This window comes from Numida meleagris, chromosome 5 (genome assembly GCF_002078875.1).
Source record: "Numida meleagris isolate 19003 breed g44 Domestic line chromosome 5, NumMel1.0, whole genome shotgun sequence".
NCBI classification, from domain to species: domain Eukaryota; kingdom Metazoa; phylum Chordata; class Aves; order Galliformes; family Numididae; genus Numida; species Numida meleagris.
In genome coordinates this window covers 33,863,834-33,878,438 of record NC_034413.1, presented here as the reverse complement: position 1 = coordinate 33,878,438, position 14,605 = coordinate 33,863,834, and the positions used below count along the sequence as shown (strand labels likewise).

The following is a 14,605-nucleotide window of genomic DNA, read 5'->3' as shown; positions in this document are numbered from 1 at the left end:
CTGATTTACAACAACAAACTGAAAATGGCTAAATCATCTAGAAGCTATTAAATTAGGCCTCATTTACCTCAGAGGAACATGTTTGCTCTAGACATGTCCCACTACTGCACCAGCAAATAAGGGAGGTGAAACAAGGCCCTAGAATTCCATCATGCAGAGGCTAAAAGGAACTCTGCAACACTCAGAACAGGGAACGAGAAGTAGTCCTTACAGTGTAAAAAAAACACAGAATCATAGAATGGCTTGGATTGGAAGGGACCTCAAGGATTGTCAAGTTCCAAATCCCCTGCCACAGACAGCGATGCCAGCTGCAAGATCAAGTGCTAAATCAGATTGCCCAGGCCCCATCCAACCTGGCCTTAAATGCCTCCAGAGATGGGGCATCCACAACCTCTCTGGGCAACATGTTTGCCATGGTTTTGTGGTTTATTATCAGTATTCCATATCACAACAACATGCAATGCACTGGGAGTTAAAATGTTAATGCTGCAGCTCCAGACCTGGAAGAGACGAACCACGATTCTCAGAAGACTTTGCTATTTTTCTTCCAAGGAGAGGGAAAAATAAAACTGACTGGAAGTCACAAGACTATCTCTTTGCTCCCCGGCAGATCAGAATAAGAACTTCAGGTTTTAGAAACTCATTTATTCAATTTATTAGCTTCAATCTCAATTAACTTGTATTTTTGCTATTATAATTAGTAAACTAAGTTTGTTTTCCTCCTCAGACGGTTGCCGCTGTTTTTTGTTTTTCCTTTTCCCTTTCATTCTTTCTCCCCTTTTTGGGCCAGTGGGCTTGTGGGCCTGCTGTCCCCCTGTCATGGACAAAGATCTAGAGATAAAACTGTGACATTGTCCAGCACCTCACCACTCTCAGTAAAAAACTTGTAATCTGAATCTCCCCTCCTTTAGTTGAAAGTCATTCCCCTTTGTCCTATCACTATCTACCAATGTATAAAGTTGACTTCCCTCATGTTTCTAAACTCCCTTGAAATACTAGAAGGCCGCAATGAGGTCTGCCCACAGCCTTCTCTTCTCCAGGCTGAACAAGCCCAGTTCCTTCAGCCTATCTTCAGAGGAGAGGCACCCCAGCCCTTGGGTCATCTCTGTGGCCCTCCTCTGGACCCTCTCCAAAAGCTCCGCATCGTTCCTGTGCTGGGGGCCCCACATTTGGATGCAGAGGCCCCCAGATGGCGCCTCACAAGGGCAGAATAGAGGGGGACAATCACCTCCCCTGCCCTGCTACCCACCCCTCTTCTGATGGAACGCAGGGTACCATTGGCCTTCCAGGCTGCAAGCACACACTGATTGCTCATATTCAGTTTTTCATCAGCCAGAACCCCTAAGTCCTTCTCAGCAGGACTTCTCTCAAGGAGTTCTTCTCCCAGTTTTTATACAAATCTGTGATTACCTCAACCCAAGTGCAAAGCCTTGCACGTTGCTTTGCTGAACGTCATTAGGTTCACAAGCCCACCTTGGAAGTTCATCAAGATCCCCCTGGATGATATCCCTCTCTTCTGCTGTATCAACTGCACCACTCAGCCTGGTGTCATCAGCAAACTTGCTGAGGGTGCACTCAGTCATATGCAAATTGATCTATGAACACCAATACATTCCAGGCTGAAAGATGCTTTCTTTGTTGTTTGGTTAAGTGAAGAAAACATATTTTTCCTCAAGGGATAACATAAGACTTCAGAGCATGAAGCAAAATATAAGTAGTCATCAATACTGCCCTGAATCCTTTGTGGAAGATCCTTATGCTGTGGAGAATAAGTCTTCCATCATCACCTCCTCAGCTAATGACTGTATACTGCTTGATGACACCATGAGGACTGTCATCACAGGCAAGACCAAGAGCAAAACTGGCATTTTGATATAACGATACAAGCTCCACCTAGAATCTACAAGGCAGAGCAAGGCAGAAGAGCCATGCACATCTAAGATTCCAGACTCAAACAGCAGAGTGCCTAGCTATTAGCAAGAGATAAATGAACAGGCTCAAAGGAGTGTGAGGATTTCCTCAAGCAGAATAGTTGCTTGTCAAAGTCTCTGAAGCAGACTGCCTATACTTCTCAGAGGCAGTGAATCCACTAAGGGCATGTCAGATTATACAAAAGAACTCTGAATAACTAAAAGCACCAGCTTACCATCAGATCTTACATCAGTTTTCTGTTTAGGTGGAAAAAAGGTGGAAAAAAGAAACTGATTGGCACAATTCTTCATTTTCAGAAAATTAAGCTACTAGTACATACTTCTAAGTTCATTTTAATTAAACTCTAACCAACCTTCAGCTGTGCAATTTGCTGTTCAAGGAGTACTTCTGACTGACACTTCAACAGCTCAATCTCTTCCTGGAACTGAAGCTGCTGCTTCATTTTTACTGCCTCAAACTGAGACAGAAGAGCTGTCCTCACAGTTTCAACTTCAGAGGCTGATGCAGAAGCATACATCTGCAGACAAGGAAGTAATATAAAATATTTTAACCACAGTGTTACAATTAAGGAAAAAAAAACAATCAAGGCCTGCCAAAGCCTAAGAGAATTTTCACCGTAAGTTGTCTCAGAGTCATACAGAACTGCTATCCATAGTCACCCTGACTATGGAAAAGTAATTTTATAAAAATAAGTAAGAAGCAATGAGAAAGCATTAGGTACCAAACAGCTCCTATATTCACAAGACCATCAAGTAAGATTAACATTACTCCCTACTTGTTTGTTTTCCAACAGATGTAAGACTAAAGGGAAACAAAAAAAAAAAAAGAAAAAAAAGAATCAAAGAGACCTTATTTTGGCCTTCCAGTACCTGAATGGAAACTACAAGAAAGCTGGAGAGGGACTCCATCAGGGAGTGTAGTGATAGAACAAGGGGTGATGGCTTAAAATAAAAGCAGACAGATCTAGATTAGATGTTAGGAAGAAATCTTTACTCAGAGGATGCTGAAGTTCTGGCACAGGCTACCCAGAGCAGCTGTGGGTACTCCATCCCTGGCAGAGCTCAAGGAAAGCTAAATGGGGCCCTGGGCATCCTGATCTGGTGGGAAGTGTCCCTGTCCACAGCAGGGGTTGGGACTGTATGGGTTTTAAGGTCCCTCCAACCCAAGCTATTCCATGATTCTATGAAAAAAAAAAGAGGAAAAAAAAAGGGGGGCGGGGAAAGAAACACAAAAAGAGCATCTCTGATTAAGACAAGATTTCTCATGTTGTAAGTAGGATTAATCATTAGGTGGCTGTCTTTAATGTTATTATCCCATGAGCGACTGTATTTCAAACAAGGAAATCCACCAAAAATATCAGAGAAAGACCCCTCACACACCTCTCCTACTACACTCTCTAAGAAGAGCTACTCTATGTGTAGAGAGAAATCCTGTTTCTAGGATTGAGAGCCTAAAATATTAATAATGAAAAGAACTTCCCACGTAATAACAAAACTAATTTCCCAGGCAGGCTTTTCTTCCAAAAGTAAAGAGAGTTTGTAATTCATTGTGGCCAACTGGGAACTGATACCAGCTGGTAGGGCCTGACAGTCCCTAAGAACACAATGAAAAGGGGTCTCCTCAAAGCAACACTTTTTTGTGAAGTGTACAAACTAATAAAAAAGTGCTGCAGGGATTAGGGAGTTATTTAGCATACTATATCATTTTCAAATTAGTAACTGAATATTACAACATACCTTGTATTGTTTGGTTGCAATTGGATAAAGTTAGTGACTTCTTGTTTGTGACTTCTTCTAATATACAAATGTAATATATACTACAGGAAAGTAAACATCTTGATCATTTGCAACTCCTCACATCAACACTCAAAATAAAAGTCTTCTCCCATTCAATACTTAAAATAATTTTATCATTGAATTTTAGCTTTCATTATGAGCTTATATGCCTATAGCCTTCATTAAGCTTGTATGTAAACATTTCCAGGATGAAGAAGAAATATTGAAGCCTTAAGGGCAACAAGGAAGATCTTCAAATCTTATTGTGCAAACACATTTGAAAAAATATTACCGACTATAATTTCACCAAGAAATGTATGATAGTAAAGTTGTTCACCAATAAAAGCTTAAAGTGAGCAGTTACTTTCCACAAATAGTTAGTAACCTGAATTATTACCTATTAATTTTTGATCAAAATGAGAGCTTTACAATCTTGAATTAAAAAAGAACAAGAACTCAAAATAAAGCAAGTGTTCCCCAAAAGGTAGAGAGGGGAAACTATAAACAAGGATTTAAATAAAAAAAAAAATAAGGCTAATGAGGATATATGAATTCCTAAGTCCTCTTAGACAAAGCAAGGCTGGAAAATGTTAACTTTGTCTCTTCTTATCAATTGGCACTATTGTGAGAAATCCAGAAAAGCATCAAGATATATAGCGTTATTTCTAAAATTAATAAAACTGAATTTACTCCATGTGAAACTATGGCTTATTTTGGGTTGAGGTATTACCAACATTCTGACCTCTTGCTCATGTTCATGCTGTGCTTTTAGTTTCTCCAATTCCTCTTCCAGCTCTCTAGAATATTCTTCCTTATGCTTCTTAATTTCTGCCTCATGAAGATCCTGAAGTTCTTGCAGTGCTTTTCTATGTTTTTCCTCCATATGCACTACTTCCTCACGTAAAATATCCAAGGCGAGATGCTTTTCTTCTTCCAGCAAACTTCTCTGATTTTGCAAAGCTGCTTTCAAATCATCCTGTTTAAGCATTAATTTAAAACAAAAAAAAAGGGTAAATAAAGTATAAATATTTTTGTAACCCACTGGTAAAGCATATGTCCTCTGTATCAAAGTTGAAGTGAGCATGAACAATGTTGCCTCATAAAAAGTACACACACTCTGTATCATTGAAACGAAATACCATTTCCATCTAGTAGTAGTTCTGTAAATTCCTTGCTTTTTACTTTGTCTGTGTTAGAACTCCCCATTGACACAATATTAAACTTTTTCTTTGTGAAACTCTTTACACTGAAGAACAATTCAAGTGCAGACGTAAGATGAGTTAGAAGACAGGACAGAAAAAAAATACCTTATTCACCACAAGACCTTCCTCTGAGTCTCTGTGGACACAGAAACCCCATCAAGTCATTATGTTTGCAGAGTAGGCATGGTGAGGAAAAATAAACAAAACAACAACAGAAAAACCATGCACGCCACAAAAAAACACATTACAGCCATCGGGAAGGTACACAGTTTCAACAATGAGCTAAGCCTCCCTAACTCTTTGACTTGCAACATTTTTGGTACATTTTTTCACCCACTCAAACTCTTAAAGAGCTTCATTTTCATCTTCAGTTTCCTATTTCAACTCACAATACAGCCACACAAGATTTAGTGTTGGTACAAAGGATGCTGTAGAAAATATACACAAACAATGATCCCAGAAATTTTAAAAGCTTCTCACACTTACGCAGGCTTAAAAATACAACATGAAATTTCACTTTCTACAGTAGGTTTTCTTTTTGACTCACCCTATGAGCTTCTTCTGCTTCTACAGCCATAATTTTAAGTTTTTCCATATGCACAGTAGCTAGCTCAATTTTCAAATTATTTTGTGCTAGCTGAAGTTCCTCAGCATGCTTTAATTTCAGTATCTCTATCTCCTGAGCCAGGCATGCTTGATTCATTTTATCCTTTTCATGGAGCTGCTCTGTGTGATGCAGCTGTAGCTTCTCAAGAACCTTCCTATGTTCATCTCTTATATTCTGAATTTCAGATAGGTAGGATGACTCCAAGGAATCCAGGTTTGATAAGTGTTTAGCCTCCAGCTCATCAATTTGTGCTTGATGCTTTGTCTGAAGTTCAGCAACAAAAGCTTCAAGCTGAACTTGCTGTTTACTTTCTAGTGTTGATTGAAGTATCTTAATTTCAGTTTGGTGCTTTCTCTGAAATTCAGTTGTCAGAGATAAAATTTTCTGCTTATGATTCTCCTGTAGCTGCTGACTTTGGAGTTCTAGCTCATCAACATGTTTCTTCTTCAGCTCTTGGAGAAGAATCTCCTGCTCAGTTGTGAACTTCTGAGTCATAGCTTTGCGTTCCTCCATAAACCTAAATGATTTCCCATAAAGTTAAGAGAATATTGTCAAAAAGGCACTTTTTGTTGAAATAATAAATAATTAAGTAGCAAAGAACAGGAACAAGGCTTAGCTTATCCTCCATAACTTCACTTTATGTTTCTAATACAAAACTAATTCAAAGCAAACCACAAAGATGATTTTAGAGCAACATCGTCTTCTAGGCAATGTCATTTAGTCGCATCTTGTTATTACCAGCTAAACTGGAACTCCTATTACATTTCTGCTAATACAGAGTAACATGCAAACCTTGATCTCTCTGTCTCATTTAAAACCCACTGATGGTGCAGCACAGAAAATTAAAACTGACAAAGAGCCCACAAAAACAAGTATCAAAACCAGTCTGAGCAAATACTTTCGTGTAAGAGCATCTAGAACGTAGTATGTACAATGTCGACATTTCAAATGCGTTGTCTGCAAGCAATCAGTCATAAGAAATATCTCTAAATGCATCTGGTTTAGACCAAGACTTAAATCCACCATGGAAGCACATGAGGGATACTGAAGAGCTTCTCCAAACTGATGGTAGCTTTCTGAAGTCTACTTAAAAGTTCAGTGCAAAAGACTTAATATCTGAAATGCTGCAGTTTGCAGTAATCATTAACTATAGCATTTTTTTATATAGACACCAGTAATTAAAAAGTGATTGGTTATTTAAAGGCTAAGTTCCTGGTTTCAGCATTTTCTTACTATAATTATTCTCCAATTGTGTTCTATAAGCATGTGTCTGAGGAGGACAGAAGGGATAAATTTTAAGTAACGTATACAAATACAAATGTATTTGATATCTTTATTTGAAGACTTCCTTTAATATAATAAAACAAGGCATGTGGAGTAGGACAGTAGAGGAGCAGACCTGAGCATTTAAACCTTCAATTCTAAACAGAACTTATTTCGATAAAGAACACCATATATGGCCCATCATCCTCATAATTCAGTGGATAACAAGAGTTTCATTTGCCAGGAAAGATTTGCTCAAATTCATTTGAATAGTTTGAACAATCTTAAAAATATGTCAAATTATTTCAATTTCAGTATTTCAATATTTTTCTATCTGTATGTCGTGTACACTTTCTTTCCTCGAAGACTGCAGTACAATTTTCAGCTGTGTTGTATTCTTAATTGTTAGAGGGAGAACTTGGCTACACTTCACTTACTTGCTAGACTAGATGTAATAATGGACACCCTTACTATTCCTTGGTAGAGTAAGCACTACATACGTAAGTAAAATGGTGCCATCACACACCCATATCACTGTCTCTCACTAATTTCAAAATAAGAAAAAAGTAGCAATGATGACTGACTCGATGACTAATCATTCCCAGCAAGTGAAAGTGCTCAAATACTCAAGACTTACTTGTTTTGTGCTTCCATAAGTTTCAGTGCACACTCTTCCTGCAGGCAAAGCTTGGCCTTTTCCATTTCTTTTGCCATAAGCACTTTGGCTGCCTGCAGGTCACTGTCATATTGTTCTTGAGACTTCTGTGTAGCCTGTGCAACTGCAAGGCTGTCCTCTAGTTGTTGCAAGTTGTTTTGCTGCTCTTTTACCAACTTCTCTAATTCTACAATTTTGGCAGCCTGGTGGTCTTGGAGCTGATTCATTTGAGTTTCACGAAGTTCAAACTCCTTTTGTAAATTCCGCTTCTCATGTTCCAACCTACTTTGCAATTCTGAGTGCAACAACGATAATTTCTCTTCTGCTTGGATTCTCTGGTCCTCACTTTCACATTTCCATTTCTTCTCTTTTTCTTTGTACATAGTCTCTATTTTCTGGACTTCTTCCCTAGCTTCCTTTAATTCATTCTTGTGATCCTCAGCAATTTTAAATTTTACCTGTGAACACAATTATTAAAATGCATAAAATAACAGAAATAAATTGAAGCATCTGAAGTGAACCTTCTCAAGCATTTAAGGTCTTAGAGAGATTCAATTCTTGCATCCGAATCATCCTTCTGAATAAAAGTAAGGTTGAAGTATAAATTTATATAACTTGAATTCAGCTCACTTTTAAGAATTAATTGGAGTAGGAAAAAGAAGAGAAAAAAAAGAATTAAACCAAAATTAATTAGTACTCTATTGCAGTCACTTTTCTTCATTTCAGGAGTTCAACTTAAAAAGGTATTGATATTGAGCATCATTAAAAATTTCTTTTAAACCTCTCCTCTCCTTTTACATTCTAGAGATGTTTTATACACACCACCGAAGTTCATTACAAGGATAGTTCTTGTATGTAGCAAAAAGCAACATAAAAAGCATATAGCATAAAAACAGAAGCCAAAGGACCAGATGACTGCTACATGGAAAAAGGTAATAAAGACTCTAAAAAACACAAGGGTAAGCATGTAAACAGTAAAAACTAAGGCAACAACACACTTATTCCTTAAGAGGAAATACAAAGCTAATAAAAGATCAAATAAAAGTGACATAACAAGAAATATTTTTTCTTCAGCGTTTATTTGGAAGATTTATTTTGAAAAAGTATTTAAGCATTTCTTTATGCTGAAGAGGCAGAAAAGAAAAGCAAAAAACAAACAAGCAGATTAACACACACTCCATGAAAACTATTTTTTGAAGCAATAGAAATTGAAAGGCAATAATTCACTCTGCTTCTGGGAGGCAAAGACCAGAAACCAAATGAAATGTGCATCAATTATCTCGATGAGGGGATCAAATCCACCCTCAGGAAGTTTGCAGATGATATCAAGACAATTGACCTGCTCAAGAGTAGGAAGGCTTTGCAGAGGGATCGGGCTAGGCTAAATCAACAGGCTGAGCTCAACTGCAAGACATTCAACCAAGGTAAGCACTGGGTACCACTTGAGTCACAACAACCCCATGCAGCAGTATAGTCTTGGAGACAAGTGGCTGGAAAGTTGCCCAGTAGACAAGGACCTGTAGGTACTGGTCAGCAGCTATCTGAACATGAGCCATAACAGCAACCGTGCGGCAAAGAAGGCCCAAGGCTTGTGTAAGGAATACTGCGGCCAGCTGGATCAGGAAGGTGATTGTCTCCTTGCACGCAGCACTGGTGAGAACACACCTCAAATGTTGCATTCAGTTTTGGGTCCCTCTCTACAAGAAGGATATCGAGTTGATCAAGCATGTATGGAGAAGAGCAACCAAGTTGCTGAGGGAAGTATAAACCAAGACTTATGAGAAGCAGCAACTAGGGTTGCTTAGTCTGGAGAAGAGGGGGCTGAGGGGAGACCTCATCACTCTCTACACTCTCCTGAAAGGAGGCTGCAGCAAGAAATGTGTCAGTCTCTTTTCGCAGGTGAAAAGTGATAGGACATGAGGAAATAGTCTCAAATTATGCCAGGGGTGTTTTGGATTGGAAATCAGGAAGAGATTCTTCACAGAGACAGTGGTTAAGCATTGGATGGGCTGCTCAAGGAAATGGTGGAGTCCCCCTCCCTGGAGGGGGTTATGAGTTTTGTGGAAGTGGCACTGAGGGACGTGGTTTAGTGACAGGACACAGTAGGTCAGGACATGATTGAACTTGAAGGTCCTTTGCAACATAAGTGATTTTATGATTCTCAATCTCTTAAGCTTTAACAGTCAAAGAGCCAGAGAAAAATGAAAACAGAAATCTGTTGTCCTATTCTTGTTTCTTCCTCAAAAATCTGGTCTGAAAAATTATTTGTGGCTGTTTGTTTCAGAAAGCAGTCCTATCAAAACCAGAAACTGCTTCGAGGGGACCCTGTAAGAAGAAAGGTTTTTTCCATCTGCTGCATCACTTTCTGTTCAAGTCTCCATTACTGCATGACACATCACAGTACACAGCTGCACCACTTTACTTACAGATATGAGGTGCCGCTCCACAGATTGTAGCAGGGATGCTGAGCTTTTGTACATGCCTGTATTGGAAATGGTGCACGTATGTTTGACTCACTTTAAGGAAAAGGTGGAGGAGATCAACCCTTGAAGCACTCCCCCCCTTCCACACTACCCGAACTTTCAAGTGTTTAACACTAACATGCTCTGAACTACAGACTTGCATTCCAATATTTAAGCGTATCCATGCAATTCCATTTAAACTTGAAGCTAATGCCGCTAACTAGGTATGTGTAAAAATAAGTGCCATGTGTATTTCCCCTGGCCTTCCCAGCAGATCTGTGCTTGCTCAGCTCTATACAAACAGCACAGTAACATGGATTACCTGTTCCATTTGCTCTTTCAGATGCTTTTCATTCTGCACAAAAAAGTCTTTTTGTTTACTTATCTCTTCCTTTAAACACTTTATTTCCTCTGAAAGCTCTGCAATATGCTGTTCCTCAGAATGGAGGAGAGAGAGCTTAACTTTGTGTTCTTCCTCTAGCACAGATACTCGCATGGCCACCTCCATTTCAACTTGACGTGCTGCATCTTGAGCACACTGCAGGCGCAATTTAGTGATTTCTGCGGGGAAAAAAAAACACAAAATCAAACAAAAGAATAGTGAAATTACTTGCCAGAATTTAATTTCTTTTAGCAGGTCTTATTAATGTACAGCAATAAAGCTGAATGTTGTCAGCTATGCAGTTTATCAGTAATCCTAATAACAACAGCCCAACAAGTATTTATCCCCATAAATACTTTCCTCTTTGTTCAAAAAATTCATACCAATATATACACAAAAACTAGTGGAAAACACAGGAGGAAAAAAAATGTTGAAGTCAAATGAACAGAGTATACTATCAAGTCCACAAAACGAACTTTTATACTCTGTGGAAAAGAGTATTTATATAAGAGAAATGGCCTACTTTATCCAAATATGACAGTCATTAAACACGCCTGATAAAATCTTTCAAAGAAAGTTTTAGTGTTAATTCAGGAATTGACACTGTCATTCTAGGCATCAAGAATAGAAACCTGATTAACCTCTTTCAGCAACTGTTCCTCGGTTGCAGTAGGTTTTATTACAGAATAACCACCATCAGGTCACCAAATCTTTAGAAGAGCAACTCAATATGCCCATAAACGTAAAAAAGCAAAGTGCTCAATACTGGCAATTAACATGTTTTAAGTGTTTTCTGTAAAGTAAAGCAATAAAAAAATTAACAGTTTCATCAGAAAACCTTTAAATATTTTAAGAAAAGGTGTAATCCACACAAGCTTGCCATTTTACTTCCCAATCTGTCAGTTTATCTTACCTTTGATATGTTCTTCTGAAAGTCTAGCACGGAGCTGCTCAAGTTCTAAACAATGCTTTCTTTTCATTTCCTCTAATTCTGCTACATACTTGTCTGAGAGGTCCATCTTCATTTTCAGTAGGTCTCCTTTATACTGAAGTGCAAGGGAAGACTTTAAGGAATCTAGTTCATGTCTGTGATCTTCTTTAAGTTGTACTTGCAAACAGGCAATTTCTTCCTGCGTAAGAAATGAATTAGAAGGACATCATCACCTTTGAGGAAATCATGATGAGATTCTTCCAAGGAGAACTCTGGAATCATGCCACGAGACAGCAGAATTTCAGGAGCTGCTTGAAACTATAATAGAGAGGAAAGTCCCACAAGCATCTAGGTGGAGAAACCATCAACCCTCAACACTACAGAGACTCCTCTACATGAAATGGGATGGAATGGGATGGAGTGGGCTTTACAGATCATCTAGATTCAATCCCCCTGCTATGGGCAGGGTTTCCACCCACCAGATCAGGTTGCCCAGGACCCTATCCAGCCTGGCCTTGAACACCTCAAGGGATGAACATCCACAGCTTCTCTGGGTAGCCTCACCACTCTCTGAGTAAAAAATTTCCCCCTAACACCTAATCTAAATTTCCCCTTGGCATTTAAAACTGTTCTCCTTGTCCTATCACTGTCAGACTCTGTAAAAAGTCAGTCTGCTTCCCATTCACATAAGCTCCCTTTTTAAGTACTGGAAAGCCACAGAGAGGTCTCCCCAGTTACAGAGAAATTAGAGATCATGATCTATGAATGCAGTTTCATACTCAGTAAGAAACAATTCGCAGCAATAGAAAAAGGCACAATACATACTTTTCTCATTTATTTTATAATTGTCTTTTTTAGGTGTCATTTACTAATGAAATTGAGTTCATGCTGTCTTGTGTATCCCTTGTCTACTTGTCATTCTGTCACTAAAGAAAAATTATTATTTTTATAGCTAATTTTTAAAAAATAAAAACCTAAAACCAAAATAGGAAAATTCATCTTGACTATGAGTCAACTTCAAATAAATTGATCAAAGAAGTCAGTATCTTAAAATCACAAAAAGGTATATAAAAATAGGTGCAAAGAGGAGAGACCAGCTCAGTGTCACCACTTAAAAGAGAATAGACAGCAAGAAGAGGTACAATTATTGCAGTATATCTAGAGAAGATTAATGTGGAATCTCCGCTTGCGTGGAAGAAATTTCTAAGAGCTCGCTCTTTATTAGACATGGGACAAAATATTCTAGGAATTATTTGAAAGCAATAATCTACAAATACTTGACAAAAATAATCAGGCCTTAATAAATGTCACAAATATAACTAACCCTCTGCTAAGAGCTGGGAATCACACATCAATTTTCATGTAAGTTGTGTGTACTTCAGTATCTCAAAAATCCTACCTTATGTTGCTCCAGCTGCTGATTCAGTTGATCAAGGAAAAAGTCTTTTCTCTCTTTCTCAACAGTCTCTCCAAAAACTGTGGCAGAAGAACTGAGGAAGAGAAAAAGGGTTTTAAAGTTCAAGATTGTATCATGCATCACAGAATAGGTTAAATGAACTGCTGGCTTACAATATGGTATGAAAAGTAGTCACAGAGCAACTGTAATAGCTACATGGGAAAGTATCCTCCACATTCATGACTTCCATTGCTAGGTTTCTGACTAATCTAAATCCCCCAGTGCCCCATCCCAACATATTTACAGGCTAACATCACATTTTAGAGAAACAAATGGAAACACTCCATTACAATACAAGATGAAAAGAACAGATACCTGATATTCCCTGCTTGATCATGGCTCACATCCACCTCAGAAACTGAATATTCTTTCAGTTCTTGCAGTCTCTGATGCAGCAAAGTCAATTCTTCTCTGTAGTTTTCCTCAGTGACTCTTAACTTTCTTTCAAAGTAGATTCTCAGTTGTTCTAATTCAGTCTCATGCTCACTTTTTGTTTGCTGATGCTGCTCTTCAAATTTTTGCTTTAAATGCTCTATTTCTTCCACCTGTGATGCACGAGCCATGAGATGCTCTTTTAGCTCTGGAATGGAGACAAAAACAATGTAAGTACTCAAGAGAATACAACTACAGATGAAAATCAGCCATAGTTGTTGAGATAGCTGTTAAATGCTATTCCACAAGCTACATGTAGAAGCTAAGGTAGAAAAAGGACAAAAAGCATAAGAAAGAATAAAAACAGTTCTCCAGATGGCTTAACTTCCTAGGTGACTTAAGGTTTCATGAATCTACACAGGATCAACTGAAGATAGAACTGCATTTCATGAAGGAAAAAAAGGAAAAAATGCAACGCATACTTGGAGTGAAATTTCTCACAGTGAACACACAAAGAAAGAGTAATAGCATTAAGTATAGTGCTTACATCTGCTTAAGGCAGCAGTTGTCATGTAGAGGGATCAGAGGAATCAAGTGACAATCCAGGATTAGTGAGAACACTAACAGCATAGGCAAGGGAAATCCAATCTTGCACAGGTTGGTTTTGCCTTACCAGCAACATCTACTGGTGTGTAATTAACACAGGACAGCATTTGATAACCCTGAAGTGAAATGCCATTTTTAAATCTGAGCAGTGATCCAATTGTCCAGCTGCTATGCTTTGGATCCACCACAGTTAAGTCATCAAACCAGTTCAAATGCATTGTCATATAATGACTTCAGTGGAGAAAAGCAGTGTAAAACCAAACACCTCTATGAACCCCTCATACAAGGAGATATCCTCACCTGGAACATAAGCTTCCATCCTCAACCAGATTGACTCACCATCTCGAGGAACATGAAGGAGAAACAGAAAGGGTACAAGCAACAGTGATGTCAGTGATTAGTCACATGGAAAGTCATGTGAAGAGTTAATAAAGATTAGGACTACAGAGATGGGATATAAGAATTCAAGAAAATTATATGGAGTGGTATGAACATATGACCGAAAAAACCACCTTCACAAAATTCAATTATACTTCAAAAGCTGCTTACAGTTACAATAGTTTAAAATTTCTGAAATTTTCATAGAATCATACTGTAGAATCACAGGACAGCTTAACTGGAAGGGATATCAAAGATCATCTAGTTCCAACCCCCTGCTATGGGCAGGGTTGCCAACCACCAGTGCAGGAACCAGGTCATGCTGCCCAGGGCCCCAGCCAATCTGGTCTAGAACACCTCCAGTGATGAGGTATCCACAACTTCTCCAGTTAGCCCAGAAAATTATGCTTAAAACAAATGGCAGAAAATTATGGTTAAAACAAAACGCAATGTAATATCATTAGGCTAACCCAGTATAAGAAAAGAATGCCATCTAATGTTACAATCTACAAAGGCGTCATACAGAGTCAAGGTTAAAATCATGTTGCCTAACTTTTTTAATTCTTAAAAACTTACTTTTTCAT

The 14,605-nt window shown here is 38.4% G+C and overlaps 1 protein-coding gene across 10 annotated transcripts in view; it reads right to left on the bottom strand.

Annotated features, from left to right (window-relative positions):
- Nucleotides 1-14,605, bottom strand: part of PCNT (pericentrin) — a 115,345-nt gene that overhangs the window by 67,911 nt on the left and 32,829 nt on the right. For 7 of the 10 annotated variants that reach the window (XM_021398732.1, XM_021398734.1, XM_021398733.1 and 4 more), the window contains 9 exons: nucleotides 13,944-13,985; nucleotides 12,981-13,245; nucleotides 12,609-12,699; nucleotides 11,192-11,408; nucleotides 10,219-10,457; nucleotides 7,417-7,892; nucleotides 5,457-6,033; nucleotides 4,450-4,683; nucleotides 2,285-2,449 (listed from right to left, as the gene is read on the bottom strand). In XM_021398732.1, coding sequence (XP_021254407.1) covers nucleotides 2,285-2,449; nucleotides 4,450-4,683; nucleotides 5,457-6,033; nucleotides 7,417-7,892; nucleotides 10,219-10,457; nucleotides 11,192-11,408; nucleotides 12,609-12,699; nucleotides 12,981-13,245; nucleotides 13,944-13,985 — 2,306 coding nt within the window. The remainder of the gene's footprint in view (nucleotides 1-2,284; nucleotides 2,450-4,449; nucleotides 4,684-5,456; nucleotides 6,034-7,416; nucleotides 7,893-10,218; nucleotides 10,458-11,191; nucleotides 11,409-12,608; nucleotides 12,700-12,980; nucleotides 13,246-13,943; nucleotides 13,986-14,605) is intronic. The other 3 variants (XM_021398735.1, XM_021398739.1, XM_021398736.1) reach the window with 2 other exon arrangements.